Source organism: Lycorma delicatula, chromosome 9 (genome assembly GCF_047948215.1).
Source record: "Lycorma delicatula isolate Av1 chromosome 9, ASM4794821v1, whole genome shotgun sequence".
Taxonomy (NCBI): Eukaryota; Metazoa; Arthropoda; class Insecta; order Hemiptera; family Fulgoridae; genus Lycorma; species Lycorma delicatula.
Window position 1 is genome coordinate 99,125,688 of NC_134463.1, and position 25,997 is coordinate 99,151,684.

The 25,997-nt window shown below is 29.1% G+C and overlaps 1 protein-coding gene across 1 annotated transcript in view; it reads right to left on the reverse strand.

Moving 5' to 3' along the window:
* Positions 1-479: 479 nt before the first annotated feature.
* LOC142330722 (uncharacterized) overlaps positions 480-25,997 on the reverse strand; it is a 30,039-nt gene continuing 4,521 nt past the window's right edge. The window contains exons 3-4 of the mRNA XM_075376168.1: positions 7,825-8,067; positions 480-1,465 (exon numbers count right to left, since the gene is read on the reverse strand). Coding sequence (XP_075232283.1) covers positions 513-1,465; positions 7,825-8,067 — 1,196 coding nt within the window. The 3' untranslated portion in view covers positions 480-512. The remainder of the gene's footprint in view (positions 1,466-7,824; positions 8,068-25,997) is intronic.

Below are 25,997 nucleotides of genomic sequence, written 5' to 3' on the forward strand. Positions count from 1 at the left end.
ATAATTATTTTATTAAAACTTTTATATTATATGAAAATTTTTCAATATATCCTTCACCATAAGAAGTACACACAATTTAAGATTTAATTAAAATATTGAATCATTTTTTCTTATACTGTTTTTAAATAATGAAAACAACAAAACACTGTAACTCAGAAAATTGTTAACTTTAATTTTATTTGTTTATAAATATGTGTGTAAAATTTATTTACTGCTTCTCTATTTAAGTTATATCCTATCTACCTCTGATAATAGCAAAACTTTTCAAAATTTTAAGATAATCAGTAAATGAGAAATAAAATGGCATTGTCAGTAAAATTTTTTTGATTAGAGGAAAAAAATATGTACATTAAAAACAAATGAAAAATAAAATACATACATAAAAAATATACATGCATTGTAATATATATATATAAAATACTTTACTAATAAAAAATTATAGTTTAATATAAAAAATAAATTCTGTGAATAAATAAATATATAAATATATGTACAAGACAAAACAAATTACATCAAAGTTGTGTAAGATTAGTTGAGAAATGTTCATGACCGCCACCTAAAACATCATTATGTTCAAAATCTTGATTGGATGCAGCTGTCCAAAGATAATTTTCTTGCATCTGCTCGGTTTCTTCAAAACTTGGCATCTCTTCTTTTACTAAATTATTGTTACTGTTATTTAATTTTAATCCTTGTTGCGGTTGTTGTTGATGTTGTTCTTGAGATTGAATTTGTTGTTTTATCACATAATAATTTGTACTATTTAAAATTGCTGTACCATTGTCATCTACTGGATGTTCATTTCTCCATCTTGTTGTACTATTATGTGATGATTGTTGTTTATTGACAATTTTATATGGTTGCTGAGGATGATTTATCAAATACGAATTAATTGGAGGAAATAAATCTTCATTATGAGCATTATATGCCGATGATGATACTGTAAAATTATCATCGTTATTGCCATTATTATTACTATTATTTTGATTTGATGTAATCTGCGATGATGGATTGTATAAAATTTCATTGGATGAATTTGATGATGTCAAAGGTATTTGGTATGACTGCTGTTCAGCATATGCGTTCGGTTGTATTGGGTAGTGTTGTTGCTGGTGATGTAACTGTTGAATATATTTGGATGATTCTTGTTGATAATTATGATGCTGATATAATGTTGAGTATTGATTGTTTAATATTTTTTGTTCGTCTCTCCATTGCATAATGCACGATGCTGAATCATAAGGGACTGTCAATTTCTGATTTGCTAACGTATCTAAATTCATCTTCATATCTCTTGTAATTTGTTCATTAGGTAAAGGTTGGTGATGTATAGTTGCTGATGGTGATGAAGTTACTGGAGTTTGAATCGGCGGTGAAGGTGTTTCTGATGACAATGGTGGACTATTTGCCGACATAGGTGTTGGTGTTTTATCCCCCATGCTGGATGATGATATTTCTTGATGACCTATAACAAAAATAGAAAGAGGTTTTATAGAAAAAAAATAAAAATAAACGATGAATTTATATATATATTTATATATTGTTAATAGGAACAACATTAATTGATTGAAACACAGAATTTGTTGTACTTTTTATAACTACTTGGAAATCATTTATGAAATTCATGCTTTAACTCATCCAAATAATGGATAATGCTCTGAATATTACATTGTGATATATTAGTTAGCAAATGGGAACTATTTGTAGTAATTCTGTAAGCAGTAGATTTTGCTAATGTTTTATTGAACTTTAATAAACTGAAGTCTACAATGAAATTATATTAATAACATAAAAATTAAATAAAATAAAATAGTGAATTTTTTATTGATATCAAATATTTAAGGTTTGCCCATTGTCAGTTATAATATAACTGTATAATGACATAAGCACTGTTTTTGAAATGTTATTATGTTTTGTTACGTTGTTAAGTAGTATATTCTTAAGTTTTAGCAAAAGCCCTTACTAATTTGTCAGTGTTCCTTTGTAATCACACACAAGTACAACTTTACAGAAAAAATCTTTATACAATTTTGAATGATTTTTACATTCTATAAGCAACACTGTACAAAGTACATCAAAGTTAACAAATTTTGGACTTCAGTATATTTGATGTGCGTTGTCAACTTTGTACAAACAATCTTTTTCAACACAATATCAAAAAATTCTTAGTATTTTTCATAACATATAAATTCATTAAGAATGTCAGATTTAAAATTTCACTAATCATTGTTTTTTACAATTTAGTTTTCTATTCTAGACTACTAAATTAATACATACAAAATAAGTAAAGGGCATGATAACACTTTCATTCACAATGTGAGTTAATAATAATAATATGAAAATAATAAAGGTTGTTCTGAACTGAAATGCTGATAGGTGTGTATTACAGATTATATTTGTCTTGTGAAATCGTTGCAATATGAACTAAATTAAATTTCTAGTTCATGAATTTTAGTAACTAGTAGACCGTTAATAATTCTCAACTTAATTAACAGATCTATTTTATTTTTCATTTGTAATGTGCTTTTTAAACATAATTCCAGGTTGGTTTTAAGATCCACAATAGTATAAAGCCACATGAAAAGGTGCATTTAGTAACAGAAAGATCCTTTTTGCTTTAATCAAATACATTAATATAGATCATTTGAATCAACTAGGTTTTATAGAGTCCAGGTTACCAATTTATCAGTTAATAGTATAAAAAAAAGAAAACATTAAAGTAGGAAATAATTAAGGATCATTGAAGTTGTTTAATTTGTTTACTTTTTACTCAGTTTTTAAGATGCTGGAGAGTCCTAGTCCATAAAAGTTACGAGGTAACACAGGGTTATGAGAGGAAAATGCTATTTTTCCAAACATTTGAAAAAAATTATTTAACAAAAATATTTATAGGATCTCATTTAAACATTAAATAAAATTCCCATTAATCTAATTGTTTATTTTACTCCAAACGATAAAGTTAAATATTTTTTTTTTTTTTTAATTAATACCTTAATTTTTAAATTAATTTTAAAATTATTTCTTAATTTTGAAAAAAATCGTTTCTTAACGTTGTTTTGCAATCAATTTTATCAAAAAAAATATTTAAACAAACATTTCTGTGAAGGTACTTTAGAAAGATTTGCCTATTTTTTTTTTTTGTTTTTAAATAACAATTTACAATTTAATTTTTGAATGAAATATTTTTTATTGAAGCTGATAAAATAAATCATTGTTGAACACATTAAAACTTGTAGTATTTATAACAGCTTACGATTAAAAATCACTAAAACCGTTTTTAGCTAATATAATTTAGTCAACATATCCATTATGATTTTATATGTATGTAGAGTACATAAGTACCCAGAATACTGTATAACATATGTTACATTAACTAGCATGCATTTTATGCTCCATAACTGTACATAAGTGACATGACACAACAAAGTCACTTTAGCCATTAAGTCACTTATAATTCTATAAAAAAGCCTCTTATAAATGAAGTCACTTATAATTATATAGCCAATCTGAAGGATCATATGAATCCCTATCAGGCTTAATAAGGAAATTGAGGAGTAAGTAGTTTTCTTTTGTAAATCAACATGTCAAACCCATTAAATATAAGTGATATTCAGTCCACGAATATCATGGCACTTTCACTCTTTTCACAAAGAGACTAGTAATGTAATGAATGCCATTATTCTATGAGAAAGTAGGTCTGATTAGTGCCACATAAACCTCAGATATATTGCATACATTAATTGTAAGAAAGACTTCCAGATAAAAGAATAAAGATAAAGGGATAAATTAATAAAACCCATTCTGTGAGAAGTAGTGAATAAAACATACTGTCCATACAAATAAGTGTTAAATAATAATAATTTTCTGATTAAAATTAATTAATCTATATAAAATTCTATATTATTATTATTATTATATATATATATATATATATATATATATATATATATATATATATATATACTTTTTTCTATGGTAAGTTTTTTTATTGGTAAAATATTATAGAATTTTTAATAATTTAAATACTTAATTCTTTATTACTCATTTTTGTAAACACCAATAACTGAATTTTGAAAATAATTCATAAAGGGACTACATCACATTTGTATATAATCATTCAGTGTAGTTTTTCTTCCTAGGTACCTCAACAGGAGAGTGAAAAAAAGGTACCTCAACAGGATAGTTACATTCAGTTTTAGTATTACATTATGCTATGACTATTAACGATATATCCGCCATTATATTTTACAGTGTAATCAACCTATTATTTTTATAACAGCATAAAAAATACTTATCATTCGATATATATATATTGTCGAGTGTTCGCGGCTCGAACTGGATATTAAGCGACTGACAATTTAAAATGTTTATATAATTACAATTTATTAGTTAAAGGACATAAGTAAAAAAAAAACGAATTAATAATAATAATATCAAATCCAAAAAAACAACTCGCAATAATAATTTGAATCACAAAAATGGCAGTAGTAAACAATAATAATAAATTTCAATAATAGACAAATATATTAATTATAGTAATCACAACAACAACAATAATAATAAACAGAGATTATATACAATACAGAATTTAAAATAATTGTCAGTGTCTATTCGTAGGTAGATAACCAATGAGACGTAGAATTCAGTCCCATTTACAAAAGACATTAGCATGATCGCTAGTCTTAACACTTTTAAGCAGCAGTATTGCATTAACAACAATCGTACAATAGGTAAGATGAGTATAAAGTTCTTTCACTCGCTACAAATACCTTTGCTGTTCACAAATAAAACTACCTTAACAATTTATGAATGAAATTTAGTACATTATCTCTTTCACTTATAGTTTTACAGTAACTCATCTAACAGTAACTCATCTAACAGTAACATTTCTTGTTTTCGTGTACTGGAATTACTTGTGACGTCACCTTAGTTGCATCGAACCTGCACCCGAAAGTCCTTCTTTCACTGACCTCCTCGCAGAATAATCTCGCTGACTGATTCGTAAATTTCATCTCGCAGACTCTCCTCGGGAAACTGATTTCATAACGTCACGCTTAGACTGATTTGGCACAACTAATTTAAACTGCTCTTCACCGGAGTATTTATACTCTTATTTTCTTTACCTGCGAGACCGGACCCAACTCGATGAGTAAGAATGATCGACGCCCTCACATTTTCCCACGAAATTCCAAACCTTGGTCCGATAACTCTCCTCACGTAACAACATCTGTTTAGTGTGTCAGTGAACAATATTATAAAAGACGACTGTTAAACGGACCTGTTACCTTTACTAAAAAAAGGGTTTCTTTTAGCCCCTTTCTGGATTCCCGCCATTAATTTGAATTATATTTTCTACTACTTTCTTCTTAATTGGCAGGAATCCGTTACTCAGGCTCGTTATACCAGTCTTGTTACAATATATACTCGTATATATATATTGTTGAAAAGAAAGTAATTAAATTACTTCATTATTATTCTTGTGTGAAGTGTTATGTTAATTTATTAACTAAGATCTAATTCTTAACATAATAGTCTGCACGCAAGGAAAAAATATGAATGATTTTAAAATTACCATGCAGTACTGATATTATTTAACGTAATGGTATTTTCATACTTTTGTGCATGGGTCTATTGGTAAGGACTATTTGTCATTTGATATGTTATTATAAAGAGCTCGATGAGTCATGAGAAATGATACAGTTAAAACTAAATTCTGATTCACGATCAAAAATGGTGGCGAGTATGTTTGTTTCTGATAGCTAGAACTGCAGTTGTATGCTGTTCACCTTTTATTTTTTTTTTTGTTTTTTAAGGTATCCCGATTCTCTCTTTGTAAACCTTCTCTGATAAGAGAGGCTAAATCAGTAAGCCCCAGTTTAGATTATTCGGCCTTCAAGGGTGAGGGGCAGCTTAAAACGTTAATGGGACATATGGTCATGTAATACCTTATTTTAGTCTCTCTGAGACAGGCAAAATGGTATCAAAAAAATAAATTCTGACTATTTATGGCCTCCCTTGAGGCCATAGCCTCTAACTACCTCTTCGGGAACAAAGTCCCCGCCAGATACCCGGGATTTGGTATTTTAGGCGTCATGTCTCTAATGAGGGGACCCAAGAGGATCCTCCCACCGGGACTCGGTTTTTATGCCGTGTCTCTAATGGGGAACCCCAAAAAAAATCCCTCACCGGAACCGGTTCTTACTTTCCCTCCAACGGTACTGCAAAGGAGTCCCCACCCGATCATCATAAGCGGGAGACCGAGGCCTCCCATCACCTCCCGGATGGGTCTGTCCCTCAAAGACACGATGATGTTCCTACGAAGAACCAGTTCCAGATGCCGATGGAGCCATCTTACATTCACATGAAGAAGTAGCTAAATTACAAACTTTTATTTATTTAAATTAAATAAAATTCTTCCAGATTGTAAATTTAATTGATTGAATTATTTGAGAAATTTAAATATTTAATATTTTTAACTTTTAATTAATTTAATGAAAATTTGGTCGGCATTTTGGTTTAAACAGTCGGAATCTTATTTTTTGGTACTGTTTTGCTTGTCTTGCAAAAATAAAACTAGGATTCACATTATCAGATATCCCATTAAAGGTTTTGAGCCACCCTGTCTCCAACACCCTCTGAACTCTGAATACTCTAAACAGGAGCTTACCGAGTTAGCTTCTCTTATCGTAAAAATTTCCAAAAATAGAGCCGAGGGACATCAAATAACAAGGAAATTAAAAGGGGAAACATACAACCATAGTTTTAGCTATCTAAAACAATATTATTGGCTACCATTTTGCATTGGGTGATCATAATTAATTTTAACTATATCAATTTTCTCGTCTTATCAAGCACTTTAAAATGATATATCAAACGACCATTAGTCTCATTTTAAATTTTTGAGTTGCCCCTCACCAACACCCGCCGCTCAAAAATAAAAAAACAGTGTAATATATGTTCGTTGACGTAGCCCTTAGATACATGAACGAATGACATAATCCGCAATCTTTCTTAATTAAAAAAAAATTTAGAAGTGTAATTTGCTTTTCATCTAACCGGTAATACATACCGGTGGTGGTAATATATAAATTATAATTTATTTATTATAATTCTTTATAGATTGATGTAGTCTATTTAAATCATTAAATTGTTTTTCATAAAAAATAATTAAAGATTCCACAAGAGCATATAGTACTGCCGGCCTCCGTGGCGCGAGTGTTAACATCTCAGCCTTTCATCCGGAGGTCCCGAGTTCGAATCCCGGTCAGGCGTGGCATTTTTGCATGCTGAAAAAATTTCATTCATCTCATCCTCTGAAGCAATATCAGATTGTGGTTCCGGAGGTAAAAAAAAAGAAAAGAAAAAAAAAGATCATATGGTATTAAACTCTACTACTGTTATCGCGCGCGCACAGACACACTAAATACATTTCAACAACTGTACAATTAATTTATATTGAGAAATTGAAATAAAAAAGGAGACCAAAAATAGTAATTATAATAAAAGTACATGTACATAATTAAGAGCTATATTCAAAAAATTAATTTAAAACAATTGTAATTAAATCCAAATTCAAAATAAAAAATCCTAAAACAAAAATTAACGTAACCCAACCCTAAACATAGATTGTTCAAAATTTAATAACTCAGCTATAGTAGTAACTGTGCTGTAATCTAAATATGTTATGTAGTTCTAATCTTTGTTTTTCACTATGAAAAAGGTTGAATTAATCAAATTGTTTGTGATTGAAATCAGTAACAGAAGAAATATTCCTTCAACAATTTGTAATTGCTAATGAATAAAAGAACTAACATTCTCTCTTACCTACAAGTAATCCTTTTGTACGTGTCTCTTTCTTAAATTTCATTCTACGATTTTGAAACCATATTTTAATTTGACGTTCAGTCAAATTTAAAAGACTTGCCATCTCAATTCTTCTTGGTCTACATAAATAACGATTAAAATGAAATTCTTTCTCTAATTCTACTAACTGTGTATTAGTGTACGCTGTTCTTGCTCTTTTACTTCCTGTTCCTGCTATTTTTGGATTTTCTCCTCCACTGCATTCTATAAAAACAGAGAAACCAAATTATCAGTAGAAAATATTGTACATTTTTATCTGTATAAATTTTTAGAAAAATTGTAAATTAAGCGTTTAATTTAAATATTAAAAAGGATTACATTATTACCCCACTGATGAGATCCTATCAATGGGATTGATTAAGAATTATTCTACTGAGAATGGGAGTGATTATCAGTCTTCATCGTGGAACACAAGTTTTAGTTCTACATTAGATGCAGATATCTTCTGTAGAAAAGGTTGCCTTTTATATATAAAATCAACAGCGGATGTCCAAATTGATCGGTTAAATTTTAAAGCTTAATTATTTCTTACTTCTACACTCTATCCGCTACTTGGACTTGAATTTACAATATAGTCTTCCTTGATGGACCGAAAACCATTAAAAAATTATGTTTACACTTCACAAATGCAGATTATTTTGATGGGGCGATTGATTGATTTGATAAACGATTATGAGATTTAGATTTACCCAGTAAGGGTAAATCTAAATCTCATAGATAAAATAAGAGTCATTTGACAGTTCTGCATGTATTCAGGGTGGGGTTATCGTCTTATTAGGTAATGTAATTCAGAAAGAAAAGATTTCTAATCCAAACATTGCATATTTGAACCCAGTTATGTCTTATTTTAGCATATCTCAGAAAATGTATCTCTAAATTACCAGCATTAGTGCATTAAAACCTATGTAATCTAATAATAGATAAAAAATTTACAAATAGCATTTAAAATTTTTGACCGTAAATTTAACGGCATTTTCAGTTGAAAATATTATTAAGTTAATGAAAAACTTTTAATCGTAATAAATATTTGTCATTATAACAAATTTTAATAAGGATCTCCCATTTTTCTAAAATTTCAATTATAACTATTAATAGTATCATTAAAAATTACATAAGTATTAAATTGTGGTAAATTTACTATTTAAATTAATTACTAATTATTACTTAATATACAATTATTGTTGTGTTATAATGCAGAAAATTTTTTATTTTCAGATTCAGGATGTAAGGAAGATGGGCAGCCTTAAATAATCTTTCATTCTTTCTTTTTCCTGTTTAACCTCCGGTAACTACCGTTCAGAAAATACTTCACAGGATGAATGAGGATGATATGTATGAGTGTAAATGAAGTGTAGTCTTGTAGAGTCTCAGTTCGACCATTCATGAGATGTGTGGTTAATTTAAAAACCCAACCACCAAAGAACACCGGTATCCACGATCTAGTATTCAAATCCGTGTAAAAATAACTGGCTTTACTAGGACTTGAACGCTGGAACTCTCGACTTCCAAATCAGCTGATTTGGGAAGACGCGTTCACCACTAGACCAACCCGGTGGGTTAGCCTTAAACAATCTGGATCAAGGAAAACATAACCTAAATTATATCTTCTTTGTTTTTAAGGTAAGATTTAAAATCAAGCGTAATTTGTGAATTGATTTTAATGAGTTTTTCTTTTTTATGAAATCATGATATTCATTTTCTAGTGTTTATCTTGACAATATTAATCGCCTGATAAAACTAATTTTTTATAGTTTTAAATTTTTTGTATAAAAAAATATTATGGTTAATCGTACAAATAAAAAATATCACGGTAAAATTAATCCGTGGTAGGCTATGTTATTTTTTTTGTTCGTTTGGCTACACAAAGATTTTTATTTATTTTCCAGATGAACACCTAACTAAATTTTCTTAAAGTACCCGTTGTAGTATCATTTAAGAGATAGTAAAAACCATTCCTTGTTGTAATTGTCCAATGGATATTCCAGAAGGCACAATGAAATACTATACAAGATCTTGAGAACGACATAGTGGGATCATTTGATCTGTGAGACCAATTGTGTATGAGAATGGAAGGGTGATAATGCGTGAGTGAATTCCCAGTATTCCTTTCATTTTGTTATTATGGTGTATTTTCAATAGTAAAAATATGATTATTTATGAGCACAAATTTCTTTGCATCATTTAGTAATTTTTGTACTTTCATTGTGCTTCTTCTATCTATTTTTTTTTACAAAGTATTCTATCGCTTGAAATAAAAACTTGAAGCTTATACGGTGTTATCTTCAGTCCTAGTCTTACTTTCTTTATATATATATATAAAAAATCTTAAGCCGTAAATCTTCAACGAAAATCTTCCTTTTAAAACAACAGTGAAGAAATCAATCCGTTAGCAGCTTGATTCTATTTTTCTATTCCTATTCGATTTTTTTGACTATATTAGGACTTTTGTTTTATTCATAAACTTCCGCTTTCTTTCTGTCATATACCCCCTTATTCTTTTTAGTCGCACTCTTCGCCCCATCACGCCTCTTCCATATCCGTCCTACCCCTGTCACCCATAAAATGCCCCCTTCATATATCTCCTCATAAATCCCTTTTACTCCCTTCTTATTCACTCTATTCCTTCCTATACTTTTTATGTTCATTCTGTCAATCGTACCTCAATAATAGAAAAATATTATACTATGAACTTTAGTTCTTCCTTTTCTTCCCTTTTTGTTTATACGATTCCTATGGTAATAATGAATTTACATTCAAAATAAAAGAGAAAACGCTATAAAAATCCTGTTATTGTAAATAAATAAAATAAAATAAACTAATATTATTTACGCAAAATTTATAATTTAATCCGGTATTATTGTATATCTTATTTATTTATTTTATTAACACGCTGGGTCGGTATAGTGGTAAAACTAGTCGTCATATATCAGCTGATTTCATAGTCCAGAGTTCTCAGGTTCGAATCCTAATAAAGGTAGTTGCTTTTATTCGGATTGGAATATTAAATCGTTTTTAGGTGGTTGGGTTTTAATGAATCACACGTCTTAGGTATTGTCGGCTTAAGATTGTGCACAAACCCATCGGGTTAGTCTTGTGGTGAACGCGTTTTCCCAAATCTGCTGATTTGGAAGTCGAGAGTTCCAGCGTTCATGTCCTAGTAAAGGCAGTTACTTTTTTACGGATTTGAATTGTAGATCGTGGATACCGGTCGGTGTTCTTTGATGGTTGGGTTTCAATTAACCACACATCTTAGGAATGGTCGCACTGAGACTGTACAACACTACACTTATACATATCATCCTTCTGAAGTAATACCTCACCTATAATTCCCGGAAGCTAAACAGAAAAAAAAGAGATTGTACGCAACTACATCTCACTCTTACATCACGAACAAGGGAACGGATGCCTATGGCCTCGATTCCAGAAAGCTGCACGGGATGTCTGGAGATTTGCGCAATACTCACAAGAAAATAAAATAAATTCAGTTTACTGTTGCTCGCTATAATATTTTTATTAAAAAAATAAGACTTAAATTATTTTTACAAGTAGAATATTTATTTATTTTATTTCCGTATTATATAAAATAAACAAATAAATTAATTAGTAGAATTCATCGCGTGAATTTTATTCGTTAATTTATTTCGCGCATTATTTTTATTAATTAATAATCGTTTTAAAATTTAAGTTTAATAAGGAGTTCAAGAATAAAATAAAATATATTTTTTCGTCCATTTTCATCAAACATAATTTTTAAATACAGTTCGACCCCGCAATAACGCGGTTCAAAATAACGCAGTTGGAAAGATGTCCTGCAAAAAAAGAACTGTTATCAGATACAAAAAAAAATTCTACATTTTAGTAGGTAGGTAGAAACGCATTTTAACTATTTGTACGTATTGAATAATAAATTGAACTGAATAAATAAATACCCTAATCATCTCTGTGAAATTACACATAATTGTAAAAAATAAATTAACTCCAAGCAAATAAATTTAATTTTCTACTTTTTTAAATAACTGACTTAAATCTAAATATTAAGTTATATACATTTAGATCTGTTTTGTTAAACCCACCGGGTTGGTCTAGTGGTGAACACGTTTTCGCAAATCAGCTTATTTCACAGTCGAGATTTCCAACGTTGAAATCCTAGTAAAGGCAGTTAATTTTATACGGATTTGTATACTAGATCGTGGATACCGGTGTTCTTTGGTGGTTGGGTTTCAATTAACCACACATCTCAGGAATGGTCGAACTGAGACTGTACAAGACTATACTTTATTTACTTTCATACATATCATCCTCCTTCATCCTCTGAAGTCATATCTGAACGGTAATTCCCAGAGGCTAACCAAGAAAATTAAGAAGATCTCTTTTGTTAATATAGTAATGTGTTCTAATAAAGGATTAATGTTTATTTATTTTACAGGATTTTGAATTCAAATTAGTTACCACGATACTGTATTTTCAATTATGTGACTGCAAGGGAAAAAGTGCTTAAGAAACTCTACAATTACCGTAGTTTACAGTTTCAAAAAAAATTAAAAAATGAAATCCAGCTACAAAAACGTAAGTTCTGCACAATACATATTCAGTACTGTATTTTTATTATTTCAGATTTTATTTAATCCCATTCTAATTATTAATAGGAACACTTAGTATTTTAATTGTATTACAATATTAGCTCATTCGGTACTGTTTTTTTCGTATTCAATTTGTCTTGAAATAAAGCGGTTAGCCTAACGCGGGATTAAAGTTCTCTCGGATAGCTGCATTACAGTGGGTTCTTACTATTTATTAAAATTTTATATATTACAGAATTTAAACTAGTGGTATGGGAGTTATGGGTTTTTCCTTATTTAAACTATATTCAAAGTACTAAAAATATAATATTCATAGAAATATTATGTTAACTTCCTGATAGGTAACAAGGAAAACTGAAATATCGTTAATCGATTTGACAGTAGTTTATAAAATTATATTTAACCAATATATGTACTAAAATTTTCAAATTTTACGTGGTTTTATTTCTGGAATCATAAACATGTTATTTTAATACATCCGGGTTAAAAATAAAGATTTTTTCGCCGGTAGCGATTGACACATTTTACTGGCTGATAGACGATTTATGTCGTTGCTTGAATAGACTCGACCGTAAAGTAGGGTCTGACATGTTGTAAATCTTTGTCATTCTTTGGTATATTCCTGTTCAAACCGTCTTTTGTATCGTTTAAATTGATATTCTCACGGCTCTTTAACGTTTTGTTTTTTGTTTTCAAAATAATAACTAGAATCGCTATTATTTTACCAAACCTTTTCACTAACGATTGTGAACAGGATATTTAAATTAGTAATAATAATGTTAAATAATTGTCTCCAGATTTATGGAGAAAAGTTAAAATAGATTATACTTTTCCATTGTTTTTTGCACGGATATGTCTAAAAAATACATATTTATGTTCTCCATGAATTTTGGGGTTTTTTTTTTAAAGTAAAATAAATATTTTTTTCAGATCCTTCCGATAAAAAATTATTAAAAAAAAGTAAACCACCGTTTTTTTCTAAAAATCGACTCAATTGTAATCAAAAATATCCAATGAATAATAATTATTATATTTATTGACATAAAACATTTGATACTAGCAGATGTATGCTTAAACAGAAGACGTGTCGTAAGTAAAATACCTAAAGAGCATTCAATAAAAAATATATGGTAAATAACTAAATATACATATGTTACACATAAAACATCGAAATTATTTCAAATTTAATGATGTAGGCCATCGTTTAAATACAGATCAACGGAGTAATATGCTTTTCTTAACAATAAACTGCTATTTTCATGCAGTTCACAAGCTTTAACTCTATTAAAATAGGTCATTATTTCGGATATAATCTTGATGAGTCGTCGTCGTATCTCGTAAGTTGATGTCCTAAAATCTGATTTAAACATTATCCTGTCAATTTTTTTCTGTTTAAATATATTTTGACTGACAGGAGATATGTCCCGTAGAATAGTTCCAAATTTTACTAAAGATAAAAATATCCCATGTATATTACCACTTATGTTTCAAAATTTGTCACCTTCATTAAAACATTCGTGATAATTAAATCTCTTAGATAGCTTATGTATGAGTTCCTTCCAATACAACCTTTCCCCAAAGCAAACCTCCAATAATTTCATCGATTTCTCTGATGCAGTCTTCTCACCATCCAAATTTAACACTAAATCATTAAAATGTTTAGAATTAGATATAAATTTTATCAGCTCTATTTTAGATTTATTAAGCGTGAAATTATTATACTTAAACCACGACCCCATTTCTACAATCACTTTCTTTCTTGAATTTTTTAGGTCTTGTTTGGAAACCCACCGGGTTGGTCTAGTGGTGAACTCGTCATCGAAAATCAGCTGATTTCGAAGTCGAGAGTTCTAAGGTTCAATTCTTAGTAATGGCAGTTACTTTTATACGAATTTGAATACTAGATCGTGGATACCGGTATTCTTTGGTGGTCGGGTTTCAATTAACCACGCATCACAGGAACAGTCGACCTGAGACTGTACAAGACAGTCATTTACATTCATACATATTATCCTCATTCATTCTCTGAAGTAATACCTTACGGTGGTTCTGAAGACTAAACAGAAAAAGAAAGGTCTTTTTTGAATTTCTCTTTAATAACTGAAGTATCATCCGCATACAAAAGGAATCTCGCTTTGGAGTTACCTTGCAGTATCACCTGGCTTCTTCCATGTGTATATTCCCCTATTATGATTTTTAAACTGTGCGTTGGCAATTCTTAAATTATACTTTGTGCAAAACTCTGTAAGTCTGTCCCATCTAACATTCCTTTTGCCCAGCCCATATTCATCCACAATATTTCCTTCCTTGCCTTTTCCAATGCTTGCAATCTAATCTCCAACTATTATTAATTTTCATCTCCTTCTACGTGTTTAATTGCTTTGTCAATTTCTTCGTATACAACTCTATCTCATCATCATCATCATCATGAGCACTTGTAGGCATACAGATGCTAACAATCGTTTTCGGCTTAGGTTTTCATTTTATCCTTATTACAATGATTCTGTGGCTATGCATTTTGAAGTACTCTACTCTCTTTCCTATCTGCTTGTTCATTACGACGAAACCTATTCCTGCCTGCCCTTTATTTGAAGCTGTGCTAATTATTCTAAAATCACCTGACCAAAAGTCGTTTCCCTTTTCCCACCGAACCTGGATAATTCCTACTACATCTACACTTAATCTCTTTAAATTTCCATTTTTCTCTTTAAATTTTCTAACCTACCAACCTTTTTTAAACTTCTAACATTCCACGCTCCGACTCGTAGAATGTTATTCTTTAATTTTCTGGTGACATCCTTAGTAGTCCCCACCCGAAGATCCGAACGGGGCACTAGTTTACCTCCGAAATATTTTACCTTAAAAGGCGCCTCCATCTTTGTTATGAAAATGCAGTGTTACATTTTCTTGGAAAAAAAAGCAGCTGTAGTTTTCCATCGCTTTCAGCTGCGCAGTACTCAGAAGATTGACTGATGTTGGTATGGCCGTTTAAGTCCTTGTGACCTACGCCCTTAAAAACTTCTGAAATAGCTGCTGCCTTCTTTCAGGAATCATTTCTTAGTCTGGCTCTCAACAGATACCTTTCCGATACGGTTGCACCTTCGGTACAGCTACTCTGTATCACTGAGCACTCAAGCCTCTTCACCATCGGCAAGGTCTTATGATTCATGGAGGGAGCTATATTTCGTAAGTAGTGGTATTTTCAGGTAACAAAACGGTTTTTATTTTTTCCTTCGGTAAGTGTTGGTAACGAAAGGCCGGTATTTTCTTTGCTCATTACGATTCCTTCGTTAATATCAAAATAACAGTAATTAGAGATTATTTTGATCTCCTAATTAAGAGATTTAAAAGAATTATAAAGTTATAAGTTTGTTTTCGACTATTTTTAATTTAATAAACTTTTGATTAAAAGAGAAAATATAAATATATTTCGTAAGTAATGGTATTTATATTTAATAAATAAAACGTTTTATTACATACGTATAGATATATCTGTTTAAATATCTTATCTATCAGATGATAAAATTGATAGAAAAATTATTATTTAGATTATTAGCCCAAAATAAAAGGAATTGTATTTCTAATTCTGTTTTTGTATAAGAAATTTATAGCTTGTCTACAGTATTTAACGCGTCTTGAAATGTCTAGTCCTTGAGATAAATATGTTTAGTTTTAGAACAGAGTAGATTATTTATTTATAAAATTAATCTTAGACGTCCTTTCGAGGTTATAATTTAAAAGTAAATTCTTGTATTTTAAGCTGTATAAATTTTTCATTATCAGTGTTGTTTTTATGAAATAGAAAAATATAGTATATACATGATGTTATTAGGTGTTTTCGATTTTGTTTTGTGTTTTTATTTTATATTTGTATTCGATTCATACAAAATACACTTTCTTACGGTTGTTCAAATTTAACCGTAAATTAATTCAAAATTTTGAAACTATTTCTCCAGATATATTTTTTTCAGTAATACACATTGGTAAAATTATAGTAACGTCTTGATTAATTTTTAAAAAATTCATTGAATCTATAGCAAAATAGGTGTTTATAAATATCTAAAAAAAATTTCTTCCATCTTAATGCGCCTCGCGTATAAACGATTTCCCTTTATTTTCTGATACAACATAAACGACTAGACTAATTTTTTTTAAATAATTACAAATTATTCTTTTTAATTTTGCAAAAGTTTCTTTGATTTACTAATCGTGGAACTTTCTAAAACAAATAAATGAATAAAATAAACGAAAAAATCGATTTTTCTTGAAACTATAAATAGAAAATCAAATTCAAAGATATGAAAAGATTTCAAAACCGTTTTGAAGTATTGTTTCATCTCATTTTTTAGATTCTAGAATAACGGGAAAAATCTCTTGAAAACTATCAACAAATCGTTAAGTAGTTAATATTTTAAGAAAGATTATTTCACATCAGTTCCAGCCGCAGCATAGAATATTCGAATTTTTAACACTCAATAGGTAAGTGATTAAATACAGATAAATGTTGAATGAAGAAAAATGATGAACTTAAACAAAGCGATCCACGTAGTTTCACCGGCGCTTGCTAAGGTTAATTTACTCGCAAAAATAATGGAAACGTTTATACAAATATAGGTCCAGAAACGCTCCGTTAGCGAGTTACGGCTAGCTGAATATTTTGTCCAGATTCCTGGGCAAATAAAACCGTATTGAAATTCCAGGAACCCAAACTAAGGAGTAAGCTTGATGGATTCTTATGGTTTTCCACCTGATAAATCGAATAAAATAGATTTCAGAACTATATCTTCAGCAATTTTTTCATAATATCCAAAGTAAAAAAGAAAAATTTGTTCCCTAAACGCACAGTTTTTTACGTTTGTAGTTCAAAAACTTTGTTAAATGAATAAAAGATGCGTAAAATTTATTATAAAAACCTGTAGAGAATTTAAATCAGAAAAAAATAATGAAAAATAGCCCAGTTTTTGTATTAAAAACGTGTTATTAAACAGCAGATTTTATTTTTTTGCGTCGATGTTATGAAAGCTACTAAAGGTATGGTTCTGAAACCTGTTTTATTCAATTTTTCAGATGAAAAACCATAAGAAACCCCTTAAATTTGGTTCCTAGAATTTCAGTATGATTCTATTTTATTCTTTACCCAGGAATCAGGACGAAATCTTTCGCTAGCCGTAACTCGATTTATTTCTCTAATTTTTAATCAGAATTAATTTTTGAAATAATAATATGTAAATAAAAACCTGGAAAAATTATTATTTTAATTTCTATAAATAATAAAGATTATTCGTTTAGAAAGAAAGTCAAACAAAAACAAAAGTCATGGAATATATTATCTTTTATACACAAATAATAATAATATCAGTTTAACGAAAATATTCAATGGGTTGTAGAGAATTGTTGTCGGCAAATATTTATTAAAACAAAAGTAGCGTTTGCAGAATGATAATCTCCAACAAAAAGGGTCTATTTTTTTATTTATAGTTTTATTTTCCAGTTATAAAGTGTATTTTTATTTCTCCCTAACAATCATAATTTATATTAAAATGTTTATAAAACAACCATACGCGATAAAACATCTTTTTATCTGTAAAAGTATTTAAACGTTTTTTCTTTAGTTAAAATAATACCTTGTAACGGAAGTAAATTAAAAAAAAATATTCATTATACAACTTGACTTCTCATCTACTATTGGCTCGGCTGAAATATAAACCTTAGCTTAAACATTGATCATTGTGGGAAGTAGTAGATGCAGATATTTACGAAGTGTATTTTTGTAAATAGGAACTAGAAAGCGTAGGTAATTACAAATTCAGGCCTCTTTTTAACGAAGTTTATGACAAATATTATATTTTAAAATAAATATTCTAGATTTTTTAGGTTGGTAAACTAATTAAAAAGTCCTGTTTCGATATTTTAAACGGTTAAGGAATTAGGTAAGTTTATCAGATTTTTGGAGGAGAAAAAACAATAATTGAGAAATTTCTGAAAAATATACTCGAGGAAAGGTTTCGAAAACATAAAAATGCTTAAAATCGATAACGTATAACTCAAGTAACATGCAGTTTTATTAAAAATGTTAGTCTTGTATAATAAGACTGTAATTTTTCATATGAAACCACGACTTGAATGTTGGGCATTTTCATTACCTTGAGTGCTGAAAGCAAAATATTTCATTATAGTTAATCGTAACGTGAAACACGTGGATAATTACAAAAAATTACTTACCAAAAGAATATGTAAAATTTAAGGATAATATTAAAAAAGAAAAAAATAGTTTTTTGTACCTTCCCGCTGTAAATCAGAGAGAAAGATTTGGTAAAAATATTTTTCATCTTTTATCGGTGAAGGATACGTTGTTTTATGTGCATTTAAGAACCCTATAAAATATGTTACGGGTTCGAATCCCGGTTTCATACGCTACCGATTTTCACCGGGGTAAAGACTATAACTGTTGATGCCCGCTTTCATAACAAAAAGATTGCCTATAAAAGAACCGTTTCCACCCGATTTTAAAAGTAAATTTCAAACAATTTTACTTTTTAACTATTTATACCAAATATTTTATACTACTGATACAATTAATAAATTTTAGCTATTATTTATACATTTATAAGTATATTCGTAAGTAGTGTAATATCGTGCACACATTCGTGTGAACAGTTAATAAAACGTATTATATGTGTTAATGTAATTCTCTGACATACTTATATACGAATGTTTAAAGACTGATCAACTTGTAAATGTCGTCTCACTTCCCATATTATGGCGACTTCAGAAACATATATGGTATTTATAAATTTGTACACGTCTAGACTTAAAGACTACACTTTAATATTTCTTTTTGGTTGTAATATTAGTTATTATTATTATTATTAGGTTTAAGTTTTCTAACTTTAGATTAGATTAAATATCCGTGGTTCTGACTTTGATAATAATAATAATAATTATAAATACCGCATTATGTCTGATTTTTCGGCGTCGATGTAATGATAATATTAATAAACATTCCATAATACTCCTGACTACAGACAAATATTCAGAAATTTAAAATATTCTGTTTGTATTATTGTATATAAAATTTAATGTTATTAAACTAATATAACTTATAATCTGACACTGACTTTCACTTAAAGGATAACTTGTATGGAATGTTTGCAATAATCGATGAGTTAGAAGACTATTTTAAAGTATTCACTACAATATATTCCATATTTTTTATTTAAAGACTCAAATTGTTAAATTATTTATACGAGTTACAGCAACTTATACTAGCTGCACTACATATTTTCCGATTAGTCTGAAACTTAATAACCCATATATATAAAATAGCAGGATATCTTTTGAAAAAAAAAAAATTGTTATTAAAGTCAGAAATTTGTTTAATCCTTGTTATTTGACCTATATACTAAATTATTATTATAACAGTGCATAAAACAAACAATTTCAGCCTTATGGAATAAACTTGTAAAGAGCAGTTTTGTAAATAACATCGGCATAAAGTGTCATTAAAATGGTTTTAATGATGGGAGAAGTGTTTGAGAGTTATATCCCTATAACGGGTGAATAGAATAAAGCAATTCATAACGGGGCTGTTTAATAGGCTAATTAAATTTATGTAATGTGTACAGTACTTATATATATTTAGTCAATTAACCTCTAATTTTAAGGTTAACTTACTGTTACCAAGCGGTAGGGATGGGAGTATTTAACTGCTAAACGGGCAATTAAATTAAAATATAATTTTAAAAGTAGATAATTTACCAAGCTGTTTGGAAGTTACTGGATAAGTAAGTTTATGTTTTTACCACTGTTATTTGTTTTTCCGTTAATTCTGCGTAATATTTTAAAAAGGAATATAATTTTTTTTATAAAATACCGAAATAAGCAATTCTTTTCAATTTAATAAATTCAATTTTTTATTTTTACTCAATTTAAAATTTTTCTAAAACCATCTTTCGTTTCTTTTTTCTATTAAATTTGTTTTGCGTATAATGTACTAGTGGATCCGCCAATTCACTATTGCCAGAATATTTACCACGGTTCAAACCTCACCAATCTCACCGCCATATAAATCATAAAATATCTGATGTGGATACCACATGACTTCCTTGTACGCCTATTAAATTACATATGTTTTTTATTACATTTTTTTTTGTAATTATTGAATAATTATTTATTGTAATTTTTTTTTACAATCACAGGTTAATAATTATTAATAAATCAACATATTTAAATAAAAAAAAAAGTAAAAAAGAAAAAGGAAATGAAGTCGGATTCTCGCCGATGTGTCTTCCCCTCGTAAGATCAAAATACTTAATTAATTAAAAATTTAATCGGTTATAACTCTGGAACCAATGAAAAAAATACCACTTATGATACATCGTTGAAAAGCTCTCAATCAGGACTTAATACTGCAGTTAAGAAAAAGTCCAAATCCAATTTTTGGATTTTGGGCTTTTTTGGACGCTTTTGATCCAGTCGATTGCAATCAAAAGGACAGGTGCACAACTAGATGTTACAACAGTCCTAAATCCAAAATTTCAACATTCTACGGCTCTTCTTTTTTGAGCTAGGCGAGATACGTACGTACGTAAAGACGTAACGCCGAAACTAGTCAAAATGAATTCAATGATGGTCAAATAAATTTCCGTTGAAATCTGAAAAACGAAATGTTTCGCAATTGCAATACTTCCTTGTACAAGGAAGTAAAAAAAACTTATAAATAAATAATCTAAAATTTATTTTACTAAATGTATTTTCGTTGTATATATCAAGAGAAACTGTCTATATCGATTATCATTGTGTATATCGATCGTTGTCTATGTCAATATTGACGTTCGTAGAGACGTTGTTTAATTTAAATATTATATTATTAAATATTATGAAACATGTATACATTTCAGGGACAAGTAATAAAAATTGAGAAATTTTCAGCAAAATCGGTTAAGTAGCTTTTGAGTTATTGGGTACACATAAAACAAAGATAGTTTTTTATTTATATAAATTTTGAATTAAAAATATTTGCGTTTCTTTAACATAAATTACAATCATTAATATTATAAGTAGTGTCACTCAACACATTTTTATTTTCTACCTAAATGTAAAATATAATTCGAATATATCATCAGCAATATATATATATATATAACAATGATTTTTTATTATTATTTTATTTCAAACTGATTTATAACTTTTCGGTTAAAAAATTACGTAGATGTTAGTAATAATTTTGAATGCACATTTCTAGCGGAAATACAACTATATTTTAACAGTACTCTAACAGTCTCCTATTTTGAATTCATCGTTGTTTTCTTTTTTTAAATATCTAGTATACATTTATAGCATATATTTATACAATAAAGAGAAATCTCCTTATTCGCTCTTCCCGTATTAGTAATTTCATAATTCATGGTGCAATATTTTGCGATGCTTTTCTGTATTCGCGGCTAAAATTTTCCATATTCCCGTACATTACATTAGGGTAGTGACATTAAAAAATAAAAATCTTAAAAGAAATTAAAAGAATAATAAACATAAAGTCAGACAATTTTTACACAACATATAACTTGTAGGGGAAGCTGCATAAGCAGCTAAAATAATCTCAGAAACTTACCCAGCAAAAGTTTTTAAAATCGTCGAGGATAATAAATGCAAGCCAGAACAAATTTTTAAAGCGGCTGAGACAGGCCTGTTTTGTAAACGAATGCCCGATAGGACCTCCATCTCAAAACATGAACGATCGGCACCGGGCTTCAAGATAGCAAAAGATAGAGTAACAATCTTGTTTTGTTCAAATGCAGTCGGTGATTGTTAAATTAAACCGCTAATGTTTTATAAGTCCCAAAACTCAAACGCATTGAAATATAAAAATAAGACGCTGTTGGCAGTTTTTTGGCGATTCAGTAAAAAAGCTTGGATTACAGCTTCACTTTTCATGGACTGGTTCAATAACTGTTTTTACCCGAAGTTGAAATATATCTAAAATCAAAAAAACCTTAATTTTAAGGCTTTTTAGTCTTAGACAATGCTCCCGGTCATCCACAGGAAATCCAAACTGCTCATCCCAAAATAAAACCACTTTATTGGAACCGATGGTCAAGGGAATTATTCAATCGTTTAAATTATATTACATCAGAAGACCATTTACAATTATATATATATATATATATATATATATATATATATATATATATATATATATATATTTTTATCTCTACTTCCCTGGGCCGGACCGACTTGGTGATATTACGCCACCCAGGGGAGTGTCCGTTACTCTAATAGGCCCTCCCCACCTACCGGCTATATACCGGCATGACAGGTCAGCCCTACGGGTGAATAAAAAATCTCTTTTGAGATTTTTATTCACTATTTTGTCCTTTACAGAACCACATCGTACCTACAAGTCGTGATGTGGCCCCAGGATCTTTTGTAATACTCTCTTATCCTACAATTACAATTTTATTAGACGCGATGAATTCCAATTCTGAACTGAATGTTTCACGTTGAAGAGATTTAATATTGCTGACTGCATTACGTGTATCAAGTCTTCATTAGGTGAACTGAAATAGTCGATTCTGATGTCTTGCTGGAAGAAGCAGCTTCAAACATATACGCTGGAAAGTACTGGTGACATCGAGACACCAGGAAATATCGCCGAAAGCTTGAAAACAATAGCTCGTTCAATAGGGAATAATGGGCTCAATGAACTAGATGAAACAGATATTGAAAAATCTCATAAACGCAAAAGAAGAACATAGTGAACAAGATCTGGAAGATTTAATGGCGCAGGTAGAGTATGAAGGGGAAGAAGTAGAAGATACGATCCCTGGTTATTTAATCCCTACAGTTAAATGTCAAAACGTTTAAGGCATTAGACTATCCCATGATCTTACCCAGTTTTTTTATAGATGCTGATCCATCTTTGAATAGAAGCTTAATCTTTAATCGCAACATTGAAGATGCCACGCAAGAATACAAAGAACTTACCACGGATTTAAAAACATGAGCGAGACAAGGAAAAATTACAAATTTTTCTAAATGCAATCCAAAATACTGTAAGTTAGTTTTGTTAATTTTCTTTGCAGTAATTTTGGTTTTAGTGTACGTAAAACGTTTTACGTACGTTTTAGTTTAATCACATTTTAGCGTGGTTGGGCTTCTTGACTTTTTAAGGTGATTACCGTGTATGATTTGAACATGTAATACGGTTTTCTAATACAGTACGTACTGTAGTTTGATTTTATGATAATTATAATTGTTATTGAGAAAAAAATAACTGTACAATGTCATTAATAGTAGTAGCTAACGATTAAATATTTAAAACAGTAAATTTATTAATTTTTTTTGTATTGCAACAACATAATTTTAAACATCCATATTTTAATGGTGTACAAAGTTTTTGAGAAGTTAAAATTTTCATTTGTTTTTGAAGCGAAGCTTTAACACAGATTTCGGGATGGGAGTCACTGAGAAAAAACCAGCGTCACTAAAAAATGTCAGCTGATAAAACAGTTCATTTAAGAATCGTGTTCAAAGAATAATACTGTAACTGATTTGTGAACGGTTTATGGTCTCGCTCGTATTTAAATATTTCAATGACAGGTTGAATTTAACCGTTGGCATATTTAACAGATTGGATTTCATTATTAGATCATATTTCTTATTAATAAAAACTTTTATCATTGGTGTATGTCGCGTACACATTATTTTTCACCTTTAATAATTTATATAATATTACGTAAGAAGCCCCGCTTCCGTAGTGTGTCCACGCACCGACGCACTCGTTTTAATTTATTTTTTCCTTATCCCTAAAATTATTGATTTGATAATTTTCCATTCCTTTCTAGTCTGCATGTTACACCCTATATATATAATTATCAAAGATTTTCAATACTTTGAGTTTCTTCTATTAGTGAACTGAATTACACCCCGCAGGGGTTCTTATTATCCGGCATATTAGCCTTAATAATTCATCTAATACATATATCTTCCTGGTGATTTTTTTCAACATATATTTATAATTTTAGTAATTTTCAAAAGTTAGGTTATGTTATTGAAATACGTTGAAAAATTCATCTGAGATAGTTTTATACATTGTATTGTTCCATGTAGTAAGGAAAATATTAATCTCTTACTTCTCACTATCCTCCTGATCTTTTTATATAGTTGTTACGGATGGTATAATAACTGAAGCAAAAATAACTAAACAGCCCTGATTTATCCATGAATAATAAATAATATTCGTAATGCAGACTACAATGTGAATTAACTAATAAGTTGTTTTAAAGCTGAATAGCGTCTATATTTTTATAGGACTGATATGAGGAACGTATATTTAGTTTCACTGAAGAAGGCAGTGATCAATATTTTATACTCTCTAATAAGCGTAGCGTAGAATCTTTGTTATTCTCGAAAAAGGTTGTTTCATTTTCAGGAACGATGTGTGTTAATTCATTAATTTGGCATATTACTAATTGAACGCAAAGGTAATGAATATTTAATATAAAAATTATTAATACCAAAATTTTCTTTCCTAAAAAGAAAGAATATGTATATAAATTTTCACAAAAAGTATATAAATAAGTAAATTAGATGAGAATGTTTATTTTTAGTATTTAAAGTTTACGACATACTAAGGAAAATTTAACTGAAATACGGAATTTACGTTCGAACTAAATTTCTCTTACTATATTTAAAATACATATTTTTACTTCTTACCTTTAATTAATATTTGACCTAAATCTATCATACATATAACTAGTGACTCATAAGTTGGAAAAAGTAATTGCATATACACTGAAGCTATGAGTGCTTAGATTAATCAATGGGAAAACAACTCAATTATTTAATAATCATGTAAAATTATACATCTAATTGTGCAGGTGTACAATTAATTTATCTATTATATTCAATGTAAAATATGTTATGTATTTATTTTATACAAATTACAAATATTTTTTGCGTTAAAAATTGTTTTATCACTCCTTTGACATTTTATGAGGTATATTATTACTATTTTCACTGAATGTAATTTTAAAAAAGTCTGGCAGAGTATTACATGACTTCCCCGGGTATTAACAAAAGAAATTAAGAGTTACAGCAAAAAACAAAAAACGGATTGTATATTTTGTGAGGAATAAATTTTATGAAAGACGTTATACAGGTTCAAATTAATGAATTTTCTTAAGTAAAGTCTCCTCTAAATCTTGCATCTCCTTCAATAAACGCTAAAATAAGAAAAATAAAATTTTCAAAGAAGACTTTACTGCATCTTAGATCCGGGGTCTATAATTTTAAAATGTTTTAGAGATTTTTTGATAGCTCTACACATGATATAAACTTTAAAAAAGGTTTTGCAAAATATTTAAACCGAAAGGAAGATAATGCAAAAAAAAATACATATTTCAATTTTTGAGGTGGAGGTTGATTTTTTTTTAATTTTTGTTTGGACTACTTATACGTGCAATGCAGATAATAAATTTTTTTTATAAAGTTTTCACTAAAATGCATCCCAAAAAATCGAAATTGGTTTTTTCACGATATCTCTTAACGAATTTT